General features: G+C 45.7%; 1 protein-coding gene across 11 annotated transcripts; it reads left to right on the forward strand.

Annotated features, from left to right (window-relative positions):
- Positions 1–1,222: 1,222 nt before the first annotated feature.
- Positions 1,223–19,040, forward strand: LOC133776511 (keratin-associated protein 4-2-like). Of its 11 annotated transcripts, none has more exons than XM_062215424.1 (3): positions 1,223–1,975; positions 8,809–9,202; positions 18,385–19,040. In XM_062215424.1, the coding sequence occupies exons 1-3, from the start codon at positions 1,223–1,225 to the stop codon at positions 19,038–19,040; spliced, it is 1,803 nt and encodes a 600-aa protein (XP_062071408.1). The 11 variants fall into 11 exon arrangements, with proteins under 11 accessions (XP_062071408.1, XP_062071420.1, XP_062071410.1 ...); XM_062215425.1 differs by lacking the exon at positions 1,223–1,975 and adding an exon at positions 7,706–7,713 and having other exon boundaries at positions 8,922–9,183; positions 18,378–19,040; XM_062215432.1 differs by lacking the exons at positions 1,223–1,975; positions 8,809–9,202 and adding an exon at positions 18,315–18,382 and having other exon boundaries at positions 18,446–18,559; positions 18,605–19,040.
- Positions 19,041–19,487: the final 447 nt, after the last annotated feature.

The raw sequence follows: 19,487 nt of genomic DNA on the forward strand, positions 1-19,487 counted from the left end.
GGATGTGATGGAACTCTAATTCTGCCAGTTTTCAGGTTGGAAGGCAGCTCCAACCTCATATATTAGTTATTAGCTTGCCTGGTGGATGGCAGGAGGTGGAAAAGGCAGTTTCCAGGGATTCTACTCAGATTTCATGATGACAACAGCTCTTTCTTCTTAGCTGAATGAATGCAAGTGTTGGATTTTTACATTTGACAACTGGGTAGATGAACACCAGGTGTGTCTATGAACTCACTAGACAGACTGAGCCAATATTCTATAAACATTCTGATGACCACCACCAAATTCTCATGCAGACATTTTGAGTATCAGACTGTCAATAACAACTCAAAGTTGGTATCAAATAACCTTCAGTTACATAGATATTCCACTTCCCCCTGAATAGATGGCTGTAGCTGCAAGTTCCTGAATCATGTTTGCAAACATCAATTGGGTTCACTTCCTTCAAATATCTTTACATTTACTCAACTGAATTCCTTTATCATGACACTCTAAGACTCAATAAAAAGATTCAAAAGAAGTACATGAGAAAGAAATTACACTTTTCTGGGTAAAAATAGAGGTACAATTTAGGTAGAGTTGACATAATTTATGTGTATGATCCAGATGTCAGTTATCAATTCTACTTTCTGACTATGAAAAGTCTAAACACTGGCTCATGTTCCACAGAAGAAAAGTATGTGTCCTAGAAGTCTTTTTTTCTTCATACCCAGGAACCTTTTCAGAGTTACTTTTCTGCCCATCTTAGAAATAATGAACCTGTTATCACTCTGTAATAGAACTCTATCAGCCTGGATTGGCAAAAGGAAGATCGGGACCTAGACACATCCTTGGCAACCCAGAGTCCACATGATGTGCTACGCACAATGACACAGAGGCAGACAGCACCAAGAAAACAAGTGTCACATGACAGCTTTCCTTGAGAAACTCAACAATAACGACACATGGCAGGCGATTCAGGAAGAGCTGACCCATGAATCCTAGCACTCCAGGAAAGGGAAATAATGTTTCCCATCTGGTTTGAACATTTCAGGCAGGAAAACACACTTGCCTAATTTGATAATCACCTATTAATTGGAATAAACAATAACAAGGAAAGAGCATTGCATCTGATGCCAGCAGCCCCTCAACAGGGTATAAAAAGAGACCAGGGTCAGGGAGACACCCATACCTCACAAACCCACCGACTATAAACCCAGAGCAACCTCCATCCTCTGACACCATGGTCAGCTCCTGTTGTGGCTCCGTCTGCTCTGAGCAGGGCTGTGGCCAAGACCTCTGCCAGGAGGAGTCCTGCTGCCGCCCCACCTGCTGCCAGCCCAGCTGTTGCCGCCCCACCTGCTGCATCTCAAGTTGCTGCCGCCCCAGCTGCTGTGTGTCCAGCTGCTGCAGGCCCCAGTGCTGCCAGTCTGTGTGCTGCCGCCCCACCTGCTGCCGCCCCACCTGCTGCATCTCCAGCTGCTGCAGGCCCCAGTGCTGTCAGTCCTCCTGCTGCCGCCCCACCTGTTGCCAGACCACCTGCTGCAGAACCACATGTTGCCGCCCAAGCTGTTGCATCTCCAGCTGCTGCCAGCCCACCTGCTGCCGCCCCAGCTGCTGTATCTCCAGCTGCTGCAGGCCCCAGTGCTGCCAGCCCTCCTGCTGCCGCCCCACCTGCTGCCGCCCCACCTGCTGCATCTCCAGCTGCTGCCAGCCCACCTGCTGCCGCCCCAGCTGCTGTATCTCCAGCTGCTGCAGGCCCCAGTGCTGCCAGCCCTTCTGCTGCCGCCCCACCTGCTGCCGCCCCACCTGCTGCATCTCCAGCTGCTGCCAGCCCACCTGCTGCCGCCCCACCTGTTGCCAGACCACCTGCTGCAGAACCACCTGTTGCCGCCCCAGCTGTTGCATCTCCAGCTGCTGCCAGCCCACCTGCTGTCAGCCCATCTCTTGCCAGACCACCTGCTGTAGAACTCAGTGCTGCCGCCCCAGCTGCTGTGTGTCCACCTGCTGCCGCCCCTGCTGCTCTAGTGGTTCTTGCTGCTGAGCCTTCCCACCTCCACTCACCTGTTCTTCATGAACAAATACTCTTGATGTATTTGTGAGGGCCCAATTGTGAACCTCATTTCTAATGAAATTTTAGATGGAGATTTGGTCTCCAAACATGTCATTCCCTACCCCTCTATGTGCTTTCTGTCTCCCAAAGAGAAATCCCCTCTGAAATCTGTCCACTATCATGTCACTGCAATGGAAAATTTTGATAATCTGCTCTGTGCTATGTTTTCTCTTATGAAGATATTCTCACATCTTGAATAAATCTGAATTTTCCCGAGCATACAAACCCAAGTGCATTATGCTCATTATTTCTCTGGATGGAACGTCCATCTTTATCTGGCAGTTTGTCTGAGTTAATCTCTGAGGAAGAGAAGAAGCTGCAGGTGATGTCCAAGTGCTACCTCTACTCCTTCTGCACTTTCATCACAACCTAGGAGACGCTTGCTCAGAGCAGGCTCCTCCACTCTCTGCCCGAGGACTCTCTGGATGAAGGTGTGAGCCCTGGGCAGGAGAGTCAGAGCCTCTGAGCGCAGTGATCACCCAGGGCAGCAGCTGGTGAGCACAAGTGGTCCTCACTGACTGCTTCCCCAGAGGGAACATCTGTGCCAGTCTCCCAGTGTCCTTGGTGGGATTAAGCCCAACTACATCCAGGAGTCTTCTTCTCACTCTCTCACTCTGTTTTCACTTCTATGCCTCCCCTGCTCATTTACCCAGTTCCTTTCACTGATTCTAGGGATCATCTCCCATATGAACTACTTCTCAAAAAACCCCTGTCTCTGTGTCTGCTCTAGAGGTGGCCCAACCTAAGACTGTTCCAACCTCCCTAATCATATCCTTGAAAACATTTCTCATATAATGCTCATGGTGTTCTGATGAATCTGTAGTTCACTGGCAACCAACGTGCTAAACGCTCTTTGAATTTTGCAGATGTTGCAATGCTAGTTGTCTTCTCTCCTTTCCCCCATATATGTTAGGGTTGGGGCACAACAGCCACATAGGTAACAATCATCCTGAAGAAGTCTGTGGTTGAGGGGAACCACCTGAGATTGTGTGCTGAGTGGGATACAAATCAGGAATTCTTGCACAAGGAAATTCCATGAAGTGCCCTCGGGGAGATCTCTGGATGCTCAGGCAGGCAGGACATGCTTGTAGAAGCAGTGAAGCCAAAGTGTTGCCTGCAGGGAAATTCTGACCCCACAGGAAGCTGCCCAGTGCAGTTGGTACCAGAGCCGAGGTGGCGAGAGCTTCATGTCCATACATCAGACCTCGCTAGAGCTGGATGCCCAGCAGTCAGGAGAGGGTGCAGGGTGGGGGGATAGAAACACCCAGATGAGGTGATTCCTGTGAGCTGGGAGACTTCTGGTAGCAGTGCAGGTGGACACTAAGAGCCACCAGCAATCCCCACCCACACTGACTTGGGTGTAGGAGCACCTCTCTGTCAGCAGATATCCAGACGTGGCATTGAATCATGCACTTGCGCACGGCTCTGGTCCGTCTACAGAGAGAGGAGAGGCAGAGAGAGAGAGAGAGAGAGAGAGAGAGAGAGAGAGAGGCCTTCCATCTGCTGGTTTACTCCCCAGTTGGCTCCAACGGGCAGAGCTGCGCCAACCAATGCCAGGAGCCAGGAGCTTCTTCCAGGTCTCCCACACGGGTGCAGAGACCCAAGGACTTGGGCCATCTTCCACTGTTTTTCTAGGCCATAGCAGAAAGATGGATCAGACGTGGAGCAGCCAGAACTCGAACTGCTGCCTATATGGGATGCCGGCACTGCAGGCAGTGGCTTTACCCACTATGCTGTTGCACTGCCCGCCATCCCAGGCTTTTCATGGCTCTTCGTTCTATCAAGAGCAAGACAGACAGGATAAAGTATTGCAAATGAAATCTTTTGATGTTTTTTGTCCACACCTTTTACTGAATGTCAAATTGACCTCGCCAGGTCTCCTCAATTCCTACAAACTGATTTCCATGGTCCCATTGGCTTGTATTTCATAGATATTTTGTTTGTTAGCTCTGGGTTAACAACCAAAATTGCCTCTCTCTTCCTAAACCTTTTTTCTCCATTCTGCTACTCTCTTTTTTTATCCTAGCCACCTTGCTCTCCTGCCCTGACCAAGAGGGCCATAAAGCCCTGAGAAAAATTTCAGAAATTCTGCACCCATGTATCTCTCCCAACCTCTGTGAGATAATGATCAAGACTACTGGCCCCGCAAACCAGCAGGCTCACTGGGTTAATTATTATTTCCAGACATATCTTCATTTTTTATTAAGTGCCTCTTACTCTGTCACCAATCAGATTCTACTCCTAAGAAATCTCTCCAACCAGAGGGGTGTCCATCTACTCTGATGGAGCCCTCCCCCATTAAACTTAACATAATGGTGAACAACCTACAGTGGAAAACTAGACTCATATCCAATTAAAATCCAAAAAAGATGTCTTTGGTAAATAACAATCTCACACATTAGACTGTAACTGGTCATTGTGTTTAAAGAAATTTCTCCCCTTTGAATCTAGGAAGATCACTGCCTTTAAAAATATTGCTTTGTGGCTGGTGCTGTGGCTCAATAGGCTAATCCTCCACCTGCGGCACTGGTTCTAGTCCCAGTAGGGGTGCCAGATTCTGTCCCGGTTGCTCCTCTTCCAGTCCAGCTCTCTGCTGTGGCCCGGGAGTGCAGTGGAGGATGGCCCAAGTGCTTGGGCCCTGCACCCGCATGGGAGACCAGGAGAAGCACCTGGCTCCTGGCTTCAGATCAGCGCTGTGTGCCGGCTGCAGTGGCCATTGGGGAGTGAACCAATGGAAAAAGGAAGACCTTTCTCTCTCTGTGTGTGTGTGTCTCTCTCTAACTGTCCACTCTGCCTGTCAAAAAAATAAAAATCAAAGTTCCAAATTCTTTGGATTTTGATATTTGCAGTTGAGCCCCCGGGAATATCAAAGGATAAATGTCTCTCTCTTTTTTTTTTTTTAGATTTTATTTTTTTTATTTTTATTTTTTTTATTTTTGACAGGCAGAGTGGACAGTGAGAGAGAGACAGAGAGGAAGGTCTTCCTTTTGCCGTTGGTTCACCCTCCAATGGCTGCCGCGGTAGGCGCGCTGCGGCCGGCGCACCGTGCTGATCCGATGGCAGGAGCCAGGTGCTTCTCCTGGTCTCCCATGGGGTGCAGGGCCCAAGCACTTGGGCCATCCTCCACTGCACTCCCTGGCCACAGCAGAGAGCTGGCCTGGAAGAGGGGCAACCGGGACAGGATCGGTGCCCCGACCGGGACTAGAACCCGGTGTGCCGGCGCCGCAAGGCGGAGGATTAGCCTAGTGAGCCGCGGCGCCAGCCGGATAAATGTCTCTTATCTTGTAGAGACCACAAAAGGCTATTTGGATTATATTACAGGTACTGCCTAGATGTGAAGTGGGGTGTGTGCTGTGGTGCAATGGGTGAAGCCACCACCCGCAGTGCCGGCATTCCACATAGGTGCTGGTTGAGTCTCAGTTGCTCCACTTTTGATCCAGCTCTCTACTATGGCCTGGAAAATCACTAGAAGATGGCCCAAGTGCCTGAGCCCCTGAACCCACATGGGAGACCCAGAAGAATCTCCTGGCTCCTGGCTTCAGATCGGCACAACTCCGGCCGTTGTGGCCATCTTGGGAGTTAACCATGCTGATGGTTGACTCTCTCCCTCCCTCTCTCTCTCTCCCTCTCTCTCTGCCTCTCTGGAACTCTGCCTTAAAATAAATAAATAAATCTTCAAAAAAATAAAGCTCTGGGGCAGGAGGCTGCCTTCTGAATTAAAAAAAAAGGTGAAGTGGTGTTAAATTTACGTTATGATAATAAAAATTACTACTGACACAAATGTCCAAAAGTTAAAAAGTCTAATGATCTTGTGTTACCAAAAATGATGGTTTTAATGAGAATGGCCCAGAGGCCTAAAAGGATAAGTGTTTTATAAAATCGTACAGGTGCTTTTGAAAATACTGTGTGGCATAAGCAAGTGCCTCTTGTTGGTTAATGAGTTTATAATTTTAACCATGGCTATTTAAAGTCTTTTGTCATCCACAGTTTGTGTTCTCCAAACTCTAAAAATCCTATTTTCTGCTCTGAAGAACTCAAGCCTTGTTGGTTCTGTGTCTATGTGTCCCCTTATGGGTTCTGAAGGACTTTTTCTAGTGACTTCTATTGTATTCAGTACTTTGGGACAGCTCTGCAAGCAGAGAAAGCCAATAATGGACTACAGGTTCCAACTGAGAGAAAGTGGGGAACTGACTCCATACTGCAGGACTCTCTGGGATGTCCAGTTTTATCCTGAGACCTTATAAAAGGGGTGTCTAACTTTTTCTGTAGTAATGCATAGCCAAAATGAAAGCTTAAATTATGATTTCACAGCTATATTTACTTTGCTGGGGGCACAGTAAACAGGCAAATCATCATGTTTGATGTTAAAGTGAGAATATAGCTTTCCTCATGGGCATTGTCTACCCTACCTCATAGAAGAAGCACTGTCAAAACATGCCTGTGACTATAGATTTCTAGTTTAGACTTCAAAGCCCAGGGATGGAGCACACCCTTGACTTGAATCCTCTTAAGGGTTTCCTCTAGTCTGCTTTCACAAAAACCAGGTGGAAGAGAAAGCTAGGCAGCAGAAACAATGTAAAGAGAGGTGCCAGGCCAATTAACGGCTGCTCTACACAGTGATCTGCCATCAAGGAGGCCCAGCAGCCCAGTCCACTGCATTGGTTTTCAAGGTGGAAAGTCAAGGCTTCAGTAGAAGTCAGCTCATAAAGAGTCCTGGCAGCTCTGCTGGCTGAGAGTTGAGTCACTGGAAACGGAACTGACTTGGAATCAAAGGACTCCCAGGTCAGAGCCACATGGAGGATGGGTGGTCATGTTACCAGCATGATTGAAAAGAGCTCACACCATAACTACTAAAGAGAATCACAAGTGCTTGGTCTGTAATGTTCAATGTGTAGGGTTTTAAATTCAGGATCTTCTCCATTATGTTGTTAAAACATTTGTATTTAATTATTTTAGCTATGTCTATCTTCAATTCAAACTTCTACAAATGGATGCAAAAGAGCAATTTAGAAGGTGCTTCTCAAGCTTGGTGTCCTATTGGGATTACTGAGAAGCTTAAAAAATTTCTATGCCCAGGCCACATCCCGCACCAATGGAATCAGAATGGGCAGACGCTAGGACCGGTGGTTTCTGACATTCCACAAGTGACTGCAAGTGGCAACTTGGAGAGCCACTGGTTGAGGCTGTGACTGCACACCAGTCAGTATGAAGCCTGAGCTGTGCCTTTGTAGCTGTGGTGAGAGTTCACTTTATGCCCCTCAACCTGTGCAGAAACCACTCTCCTGATAATCAACAACTCTTTCTTTAATGTTTTGTTCTTCGCTTAGCCCCTCATATACAGTAAATCCAGTGAAAAATCTGCCCCCCTGGGACACCATGCTGCTTCACAACACAGTGGTTTAAATCAGTCTTTTCCAGCTTAGCAAACACCAACTTATGAAAAAACCTGTCAATAAGTATTTGAAAAGGAAGTAGGTATGACAATATTTTGCAAAGTGCTCGCTCAGTCTTTAATTATTGCACTTAAAGATGTCATCATAGGTTACCAACTCGAATCTCCACCCATTTCCTTGGCACAGGGGCCACGGATGGATGGGCTGCACTCATCATGTTATGACACAGTAGTGGTCCAGCAACTTGTTTGGGCATTTCTGATCCTGTAAGCTTCCACCTCATCCTCAGTACAAATAAATATAAGATGATTCTCTTTGATCTCGAGACTCCTTTCTTTAAAGTGTTTTTATTTATTAAATTTTCACAGGCATACAAAATAGTATAGTCATGAGTTCCCTGTGATGTCTGATACATGCACACATTGTATAATAACCAATCAGAGCCAATATATCTATATCTTAACATGTTCAACATTTCTTTATGGTGAAAACATCTAGTACTAGAAACTTTGCAGTACATTCTGTGTAGTCACCTACTATGCAATAGAACCCAGAACCTCCTCTCCATAGCTATAATGTAGGACCTGTTAATCAACCTTTCCCAATCCCTTCTTCCCTATGTCTCTCCCCAGCCTCAGGTAACCACCTTTTTACTTCTATGAGATCATCTATTGTTGACGCCACACTACGGGGTGTATACCCAAGGGAAATGAAAGAAGATTGCTAAAGAGACATCTGTACTGCCGTGTTTCCTGCAGCACTAATCACACCAGCCAAGAAATACAAACACCTAAGTGTCCATTTGAATAAAGAAAACATGTTACGCATGCATGAAGGAATACCATTCAGCCATAAAAATGAAATTGTGTCATTCACAACAACATGATGGAATGGAGGCCACTGTGTAACACAGAGGCAGACAGCACCAAAAAGACGAGTGTCACATGACAGCTTTCCTTGAGAAACTCAACAATAACGACACATGGCAGGCGATTCAGGAAGAGCTGACCCATGAATCCTAGCACTCCAGGAAAGGGAAATAATGTTTCCCATCTGGTTTGAACATTTCAGGCAGGAAAACACACTTGCCTAATTTGATAATCACCTATTAATTGGAATAAACAATAACAAGGAAAGAGCATTGCATCTGATGCCAGCAGCCCCTCAACAGGGTATAAAAAGAGACCAGGGTCAGGAAGACACCCATACCTCACAAACCCACCGACTATAAACCCAGAACAACCTCCATCCTCTGACACCATGGTCAGCTCCTGTTGTGGCTCCGTCTGCTCTGAGCAGGGCTGTGGCCAAGACTTCTGCCAGGAGGAGTCCTGCTGCCGCCCCACCTGTTGTATCTCCAGCTGCTGCAGGCCCCAGTGCTGCCAGTCTGTGTGCTGCCAGCCCACCTGCTGCCGCCCCACCTGCTGCATCTCCAGCTGCTGCAGGCCCCAGTGCTGCCAGCCCACCTGCTGCCGCCCCACCTGCTGCATCTCCAGCTGCTGCAGGCCCCAGTGCTGTCAGTCTGTGTGCTGCCAGCCCAGCTGCTGCCGCCCCAGCTGCTGCCGCCCCACCTGCTGCACCTCCAGCTGCTGCCAGCCCACCTGCTGCCGCCCCACTTGCTGCATCTCCAGCTGCTGCCGCCCCACCTGCTGCCAGACCACCTGCTGTAGAACTCAGTGCTGCCGCCCCAGCTGCTGTGTGTCCACCTGCTGCCGCCCCTGCTGCTCTAGTGGCTCTTGCTGCTGAGCCTTCCCACCTCCACTCACCTGTTCTTCATGAACAAATACTCTTGATGTAGTCCATCTATAGGCTGTATCGTAAGGGCCCAATTGTAAACCCTCATTTCTAATGAAATTTTAGATGGAGTGTTGGTCTCCAATACATCACTCCCTACCCCCGCCTCCATCTGCTCTCTGTCTCCCAAAGAGAAATCTCCTCTGAAATCTGTCCACTATCATGTCACTGCAATGGAAAATTTTGATAATCTGCTCTGTGCCATGTTTTCTCTTATGAAGATATTCTCACATCTTGAATAAATCTGAATTTTCCCGAGCATACAAACCCAAGTGCATTATGTCTCATTATTTCTCTGGATGGAACGTCCATCTTCATCTGGCAGTTTGTCTGAGTTAATCTCTGAGGAAGAGAAGAAGCTGCAGGTGATGTCCAAGTGCTACCTCTACTCCTTCTGCACTCCCATCACAACCTAGGAGACGCTTGCTCAGAGCAGGCTCCTCCACTCTCTGCCCGAGGACTCTCTGGATGAAGGTGTGAGCCCTGGGCAGGAGAGTCAGAGCCTCTGAGCGCAGTGATCACCCAGGGCAGCAGCTGGTGAGCACAAGTGGTCCTCACTGACTGCTTCCCCAGAGGGAACATCTGTGCCAGTCTCCCAGTGTCCTTGGTGGGATTAAGCCCAACTACATCCAGGAGTCCTCTTCTCACTCTCTCACTCTGTTTTCACTTCTATGCCTCCTCTGCTCATTTACCCAGTTCCTTTCACTGATTCTAGGGATCATCTCCCATATGAACTTCTCAAAAAACCCCTGTCTCTGGGACTTCTCTAGATGTGGCCCAATCTAAGACTGTTCCCAACCTCCCTAAGCACATCCTTGAAAACATTTCTCATATAAAGCTCAAGGTGTTCTGATGAATCTGTAGTTCACTGGCAACCAACATGCTAAAAGGTCTTTTGAATTTTGCACAGATGTTGCAGTGCTAGTTGTCTTATCTCTTTCCCCCATAACCATATCTGAAGGTTAGGGCACAACAGCCACATAGGTAACAATCATCCTGAAGAAGTCTGTGGTTGAGGGGAAGCATTGAGATTGCGTGCTGAGGTGGATATAAATCAGGAATTCTTGCACAAGGAAATTCCATGAAAGTGGACATAAATCTATTGGGGTCTCAGCATCACATGATGCTCATTGGTGTATGATCTATGTTGCAATGTGCAAGGTGGTGCTCCAACCTCACAGTGGGTCAGCTGCAAGCTGTTACCTCATTCACGCCATCATGAGGTGACTTCATCACTGTATCAGCTCACTGTGTCTGCCTGGTGCAGCAAAAATTAGGACCCAATGAGGCCATGACCACTGTCCAGTGGTCACATGTCCTGTGATAGGTGTGTGTCCGCTGACCTCAGAGCAGTTACTTGGGACTCCCTGGTGACAGTCATTGCTGCAGAATCCATGTTCACACCAAGGACTGCACAGGTCCTTTGTGCTGTTCTTGTGGCAGCGCAGATGAATATGAACCCACCAGGGCTAACACTTATGCTTTGATCTCCTTTGAGGAGATCTGGTGATCATGAGAATACACCTACATAGCAGAACACAGCTCCTCTCTGATTTAAAAAAATAGAGAGGATTTACTGCACTGAATGTGGGTCTCACCTGGGACACTCCCTTCACTCTGTGGCACTGAGCAGAGCTCCAGGACCACACCAGCACACACCTCTGGGTATTCACTGAGAGAGCAGACACTCCACTAAAACACAGAGGTGTAGTTCAAAGATAAAGCCATCACAGGGAAAACAACAATGACAACCACAGGTATCCCCATAGATGCCTGATAATAAATGCAGCAATTCAAGAACCGGAATAGGAAGACAACACGATGCCCTTAGAACACAACATTTGAGTAAGAGACCGTGAGTATTAGGAGATTGATGAAATGTCAGAAACAGATTTCAATAACTGATCATAGCATTACTTAGAAGTAATCAGAAACTAATTCACGAACTAGAGAAATGTGTACATGACATGAATAAAATTTTTCCCATGAAATGGAGATATAAAGAGAAATCAAAATGAAACATTGGAAATGAAAAATTCAATAGAACAAACAAAAATACGGTGGAAAATCTTAAGAATAGACTTAGTGAGGCAGAAGGAAGAAGATCCAAGTTAATTGATCAATCTATGGAAATTTTACAGTCAGACCAAAAGAAAAAAGAAGAAGAATAAATTAGAAAACTAAAAAATTGTGTCAGAATTTATGGGGTACTATCAAACAATCCAACATAGTGATATTAGGATTCCTGAAGGCATGGAAAAATAAAATGGACCAGAAGTCCTTTTTAGTGAAATAACTAAAGAAAAGTTCCCCAATTTGGAGAATCAAAGGGACATATAAGTGCTGGAAGCACACAGAACTCCTAATAGACATGGCCAGACACATTGTAGTCAACCTTTGCACAGTAAACCATAAAGAAAAGATTCTAAAATGTGCACAAGAGAAACCTGATTCCTTTCAGAGGATTTCCAACTGGATTCACAGTGGACTTCTGATCAGAAACCCTACAGGCTAGAAGAAAACGGTGAGATATATTCTAAGTCTCAAGAGAAAAATACTGGCAACCCAGAATACCATACCCTGCAAATCTCTCACTTATAAATTAAGGTGAAATAAAGATCTTCCATAACAAGCAGAAATTGAAAGAATCTGTCACTAGTCATTCAGCATTACAAAAGATGCTTAAGGATGTTCTACACATGGAAACACAGAAACACGGCCATCACTACAAGAGAAGGTGAAGGCAGGATATCTCCCAGTAAAAATACAAAGGGAATCCAAAGGAAATAATAAGAATATTTATAGGAAAATGGCTGGGCGAAGTCGTTACTTATCTACAGTCACCTTGAATGCCAATGGCCTCAACTTTCCAGTTAAACGATACAGACTGGCTGAATGTATTACAAAACAGAACCCATCTATTTGCTGCATACAAGAAACACATCTCACCAACAAAGACTGAAAGTGAAAGGATGAAAAGGAACTGTTGTAGTCATCCTAATATCAGACAAAGCAGACTTTAACACAAAAGCTGTTAAAATAGACAAAGAAGGGCACTATGCAATGATTAAGGGATCAATTCAACAGGGAGATGTGACTATTGTAAACATATATGCAGGTCATCTGGCTATTTAAAAGAAATGTTACTGACTCTAATGGGAGACCTAGACTTCAATATATAATAATAACAGGGGACCTCAATACTCTACTTTCAGCAATGGACAGATCAACCGTACAAAAAATCCACAAGGAAATAACAGAGTTTAGCTACACAGTGGGCTAAATGGGTCTAATGGATATATACCAAACTTTTCATCCTACAGATGCTGAATACACATGCTTTTCACCAGTGCAAGAACTTTCTCTAGGATAGACCCCATGCCAGGCCATAAATCAAGTCTCAGCAAATTCAAGATAATCAACATATAACATGCTTTTCTGACTACAATGTCATGTAGCTGGAAATTAACAACTCAAGAATCTCTAGATCATAGGTAAACAAATGGAGACTAAACAATACCTCCTGAATGAACAGTGGTTCATTGGAGGAATCAAAAAAGAAATAAAAAGATTTGTAGAAACAAATGAAGGTGACAATACAACATGTCAAAACTTGTGGGATACAGCAAAAGCAGTGTTAAGAGGAACGTTTATAGCAATTGCTTGGAAAGGCACTAAGAAATGAGGTATCAATATTTCTAATGGATTTACAAAAACAACAGCAAATCAAATTGAAAACTAGTAGAAGAAAAGAAATAATTAGAGAATAAACAAAATTGAATAAAAAATACAAAAGATCAGCAAAACAAAAGGCTTTTTTAAAAAAAAAAATAGACAACATTTACATAACATTTGACCAACTAACCAAAAAAAAAAAATGAATGAGCAGACCCAAATAAAAAAAATTAGAGGTGCAAAAGGAAATGTAACAACAGACACTACAGAAATAAAGTGATTCATCAGAAATTACTACAAAGAGCTATATGCCAAAAAATTGGGAAACCTAGAAGAAATGGACAGATTACTGGACACATACAACTTACCTAAATTGAGCTATGAAGACATTGAAACCCAAACAGACCAATAACCTAGACAGAAAATGAATCAGTAATATAAACCACTGATCCCAACAACACATCAGGAAGATCATTCAACTGGACCAACAGAGATTTATCCCAGGTATGCAGGGATGGTTCGACATTTGCAAATCAATCAATGTGATACAGAACATTAACAATCTGAAGAACAAAAACCACATGATTCTCTCAATAGATGCAGAGAAAGCATTTGATATAATACAACACCTTTCATAATGAAAACTTTAAGCAAATTGGGTATAGAAGGAACATTCCTCAACACAATCAAGGCATCTTATGACAAACCCACAGCCAGCATCCTATTAAATAGGGAAAAGTTAGAAGCATTCCCACTGAGATCCAGAACTAGATAAGGATGACCACTATGACCTCTGCTATTCAATATAGTTTTGAAAGTTTTAGCCAGAGCCATTAGGCAAGAAAAAGAAATCAAAGGGATACAAATTGGGAAGGAGGAAGTCAAACTATCCCAATTTGCAGATGACATGATTCTATATATAGGGGATCCCAGAGACTCCACTAACAGGCTATCGGAATTCATAGAAGAATTTGGTAAAGTGGAAGCATATAAAATCAACACACAAAAATCAATAGCCTTTGTATGCACAGACAATGCCATGGCTGAGACAATTCCATTCACAATAGCTACAAAAAATCTCAAATACCTTGAAATTAATTTAATCAAGGATGTTAAAGATCTATGATGAAAATTACAATACATTAAAAAAGAAATAGAAGAAAACACACACGAAAAAATGGAAACATCTTCAATGTCTAAGGATTGGAAGAATCAATGTCATCAAAATGTCCATGTACTAAAAGCAATGTAAATATTCAATGCAATACAAATCCAAATAGCAAGAACAGGGGCCGGCACTGTTGCGCATGAGGCACATGAGGCACCAGCATTCCATATGGGTGCCGGTCTAGTCCTGGATGCTCCTCTTGACATCCTGCTTTCTTTTTCTTTTCTTTTTTTTTTTGACAGGCAGAGTGGACAGTGAAAGAGAGAGAGACAGAGACAAAGGTCTTCCTTTACCATCGGTTCACCCTCCAATGACCACCATGGCTGCTGCACTGCAGCCAGCGCACCACGCTGATCCGAAGGCAGGAGCCAGATACTTCTCCTGGTCTCCCATGCGGGTGCAGGTCCCAAGGACTTGGGCCATCCTCCACTTCACTCCCGGGCCAAAGCAGGAAGCTGGACTGGAAGAGGGGCAGCCGGGACAGACTCCGGCACCCCAACCGGGACTAGAACCCGGTGTGCCGGCACCTCATGTGGAGGATTAGCCTAGTGAGCTGTGGCGCTGGCCCACATCCTGCTTTCTATTATGGCCTTGGAAAGCAGTACAAAATGGCCCAGATCCTTGGGCTCGTGCACCTGTGTGGGAGACCCAGAAGAAGCTCCTGGCTCTTGGCTTCAGATCGGTGCAGCTCCAGGCATTGTGGCCCTTTGGGGAATGAACCAGCCCATGGAAGACCTTTCTCTCTGATTCTCCCTCTCACTGTCTGTAACTCTACCAAATAGTTCTTAGAAAAGACCCCAGAGGCACAGGCAATCAAAGCCAAAATTAACAAATGGGATTACATCAAATAGAAAAGCTTCTGTACTGCAAAGGAAACGCTCAGCAAAGTGAAGAGGCAACAGAATGGGAGAAGTTATTCACAAACTATGCAACTGATAAAGGATTAATAACAAGAATATATAAAGAGATCAAGAAACTCAACAACAACAAAACAAACAACCCAACTAAGAAATGGGCAAAGGACTTAAGCAGGTATTTTTCCAAAGAGGGTATCCATGTGGCCAATGACACATGAAAAAATGTTCAGGTTCACTAACCATCAGGGAAATGCAAATCAAAACCACAATGAGGTTTCACCTTACCACCGTTAGAATGGCTTTCATACAGAAACCAACAAACAACAAATGCTGGTGAGGATGTGGGGAAAAAGGTACTCTAATCTACTATTGGTGGAAATGTATACTGGTATAGCCACTGTGAAAGACAGTATGGAAATACCTCAGAAATCTGAATGTAGACTTATCATATGACCCAGCAATCCCACTCCTGGGAATTTTCCCAAGGGAAATGAAATGAGCATATGAAAGAGTTATCGGTACCTCCATGTTTATTGTAGCTCAACAATAGCTGAGATATGGAATCAACCCAAATGCCCATCAACTGAAGTCTGGGTAAAGAAATTATGGGATATGTATACCCTAGAATACTACATAGTCATAAAGAAGATGAAATTCTGTCATTTGCAACAAAATGAATACAATGGAACAACATCATACTTAGTGAAATAAGTTAGTCCAAAAGGACAAATACTCTATGATCTACCTGACCTGTGGAAACTAACAATCACCTGAAAGGTAATCTCTAGAAGTGAAATTAAAACTTCGAGATGCAAAAACTTTAAACAGCCCTTGTCTTAAGTGTTGAGGAACAGTTGTTTATTTTCATACAATCTGTAGACTCTTAGAAGAGTTAATCATATGTGTGTAAAATCATATGTGTATGCTTAAAAAGTATCAATTCTACTTCCCTACCTACGGGTAAACTCATCAGGAAGTATACTGAGTCATGGCTGTCCTGGTTCTGAGGTTCTTCCCAAATAACCCAGGGTGCTCTCAACAGAAATCACCCACTGTGGCTCGTGCTCTAGTGATTCATTCTTATCCATGTGAGACTATGGGTTATGGTATTAGAGTGACCTAAAGAGTAAAAAAAATCAGGAAAAAAAGAGTAAAGAAAATCATCAGTGTTTCAGTCTGCCATGCTCAAAGCTCAGTGTTTCAAATTCAGGGTCATCTTCTCTATTATTTTGTTAGCATCAGTTACATTTTAATTATTTTTAGCTATTTATGTTCCCAGCATAAACTTCCACAGTTGCATGCAAATGAGAAAAAAAAAGAGGTGGTGCTTCTCAAGCTTTGTTATCCACTGGAATTACTTGAGAAGCATAAAAAACTTCTACTCCAGGCCAAATCCCACACCTACTAAATCAGCATGTCCCTGGGCAGGAGCCAGTCTGGCAGTTTTTGACTGCAACAAGCAGCCGACTTGGAAGGCCCCTGGCTTAGGGCTGTGACTCTGCACAAGGGTCTATAAGGAAGGAGCCTGAGTTGCGCCCCTGTAGCTGTGGTGAGAGTTCACTTCACCTCCCTCAACCTGTGTAGAAACTTCTCTCCTGATAATCGACAACTCTCTCTTTTAGGGTTTGTTCTTCCCTACTTTCATACAGTAAATCCCATGAGAATCTGGCCCCTCGGGACACCAGGCTACTTCACAGTACATCTGCATACACATTTCCTGCTCTGTACACATAAGCATAGGAATAAAACCTGTCACTCACTCATTTGATAAGGAAATAAATGTGAATAAAATGCTGCTAGGGTTTGGTCTTAAATGATCTTAACTAAGATACTTAAAGCTGCCACCCCAGTTACCAGCTGGTCCCTGCTGCCCCTTTCCTTGGCCCAGATGGACCAGGGATGGACTGGAAGCCCCCACTCACCACCTCATGCACAGTGATGGTTGCCCAGGAATTTGGCTGGCATTTCTGTAGCCTCTGGGCTTTCATCTCATCCCCTCTATGATCAAATATAAGTGGATGCCCATGGATCGAGATATTTATTTCTACTTCACCTTTATGGTTCTCTATGCTTTTTTTTTTTTTTTTGGTTGAAATCAATGACTAGAGAGTGAAATATGATCACAACTTCAATAAGGAGCAGGGCAGAGGGCCTGGCACTGTGGTGTAGTGGGTTAAACCGTGGCCTGCAGTGCCAGCATCCCATTTGGGCACCAGTTCAAGTCCCGGCTGCTCCACCTCTGATCCAACTCTCTGCTGTAGTCTGCGAAAGCAGCAGAAGACGGACCAAATCCTTGGGCCCCTGCACTCAAGTGGAACTCCTGGTTCCTGGCTTCAGATAGGCACAGGTTCAGCTGTTGTGGCCAACTGGGGAATGAACCAGTGATGGAAGACCTCTCTCTCTACCTGCCTCTCCTCTCTCTGTGTAACTCTTTCAAATAAATAAATCTTTTTTAAAAAAGCAAGGGTGGGGAGTGCACCTTAAGATCTAAGATCAGCAGAGTGAAACGGAAGGGGGTGAGCTAAGCTAAGAGGCCAGGATACTAGGGTCCTCTGGTTTGGCTTCGACACAGGTCACACACCTGTCAGCCAAGAAGAGGTGATGAGAAGCAGTCCCTAAGAGGAGGAAGGTGAGGGGACTGAACTGTGTGGTGAGGCTCATTTCTGCATCCAGATTCCTCGAGTTCCTAAAACTCACTTAGATGTTTGTGATGGAGAAAAAAAAAACACAACGTAGTTTTCTTCCTTGAAACAGTTCTGTGTTTCTTAACATGAAAAATGTAGAAAATGGGCCGTGATTCACAGTGGAGACAGGACATGTCCTCCCAGCCTTGTTGTTCTACTGTCTGGGGCCTTGTTTCACAGTCCCAATGTCTTGTCCACCTGCCCTGCAGGGAATGGGATCTGACAACGAGTCACATCTTCCCACTTGAGCCACCAGAAGTCCTCACAGTCCAGGAGAATTGCTGTCACTGGAGGTACAGCCACGGGGGACTGAGCTGCAGAGCCCAGAGTGTGAATGCCACGTGACTGCTCTTGCAGAAGCTGAACACCAGCACACGGGAGGTGATTCAGGAAGGGCTGATGGGCTGAACTCTAACACACCAGGAAAGGGAAATGATGTTTCCCATCTGCTGAGAAATTTCAGGCGGGGAAACACACTTGGCTAATTTGATAATCACCTATTTATCAGGACAAACAATAACAAGGAAAGAGCACTGCACCTGATGCCAGAGCCCCTCAACAGGGTATAAAAGGGGACCAGGGTGAGGGAGACACCCACACCTCACAAACCCACCGTCTGTAAACCCACAGCAACCTCCATCCTCTGACACCATGGTCAGCTCCTGTTGTGGCTCCATCTGCTCTGAGCAGGGCTGTGGCCAAGACCTCTGCCAGGAGGAGTCCTGCTGCCGCCCCAGCTGCTGTGTGTCCAGCTGCTGCCGCCCCACCTGCTGTGTGTCCAGCTGCTGCAGGCCCCAGTGCTGCCAGCCCACCTGCTGCCGCCCCAGCTGCTGCATCTCCAGCTGCTGCCGCCCCACCTGCTGTATCTCCAGCTGCTGCAGGCCCCAGTGCTGCCAGCCCTCCTGCTGCCGCCCCACCTGTTGCCAGACCACCTGCTGCAGAACCACCTGCTGCCGCCCCACCTGTTGCCAGTCCACCTGCTGCCACCCCACCTGCTGCCGCCCCACCTGCTGTATCTCCAGCTGCTGCAGGCCCCAGTGCTGCCAGCCCTCCTGCTGCAGAACCACCTGCTGCCAGCCCACCTGCTGCATTTCCAGTTGCTGTCAGCCCATCTCTTGCCAGACCACCTGCTGTAGAACTCAGTGCTGCCGCCCCAGCTGCTGTGTGTCCACCTGCTGCCGCCCCAGCTGCTGTATCTCCAGCTGCTGCAGGCCCCAGTGTTGCCAGTCTGTGTGCTGCCGCCCCACCTGCTGCATCTCCAGCTGCTGCCAGCCCATCTCTTGCCAGACCACCTGCTGTAGAACTCAGTGCTGCCGCCCCAGCTGCTGTGTGTCCACCTGCTGCCGCCCCTGCTGCTCTAGTGGTTCTTGCTGCTGAGCCTTCCCACCTCCACTCGCTGATCTTCTTGACCCAATATTCTGCCTATATCCCATCTGTGATCATGAGGAGCTGATTGTAAGACTTCAGTCCCAACAGATTCTCCACGTGTATTTGGACTCCAATTTTATTACCCCAGGCATGTCTGTCTCTCTTTCTCTCTTCTTTGTCTCTCTGCCTCTCTGTAATCTTTCAACTATCATGTAACCCAAATGGAAGTATTTACTCTCTCTTATAATTGTGACATGGAGATATTCCCTCATTTTCAATACATCTGAATTTTCACGTCTCTCAAATATGTGTTCAGTGTGTCTTATTTTTCGTGATGTAATTTTGAAGCTTATCTGGCAATTTTCTGTTGTTTGCCTCTAATGAATGAGAGGACGGCAGCAGATGATTTCAGGGGTGCTGCCCCCTTTCCCTCTGCACTCTTGTCACAAAGTGGGA

Source organism: Lepus europaeus, chromosome 18 (genome assembly GCF_033115175.1).
Source record: "Lepus europaeus isolate LE1 chromosome 18, mLepTim1.pri, whole genome shotgun sequence".
Classification (NCBI taxonomy): domain Eukaryota; kingdom Metazoa; phylum Chordata; class Mammalia; order Lagomorpha; family Leporidae; genus Lepus; species Lepus europaeus.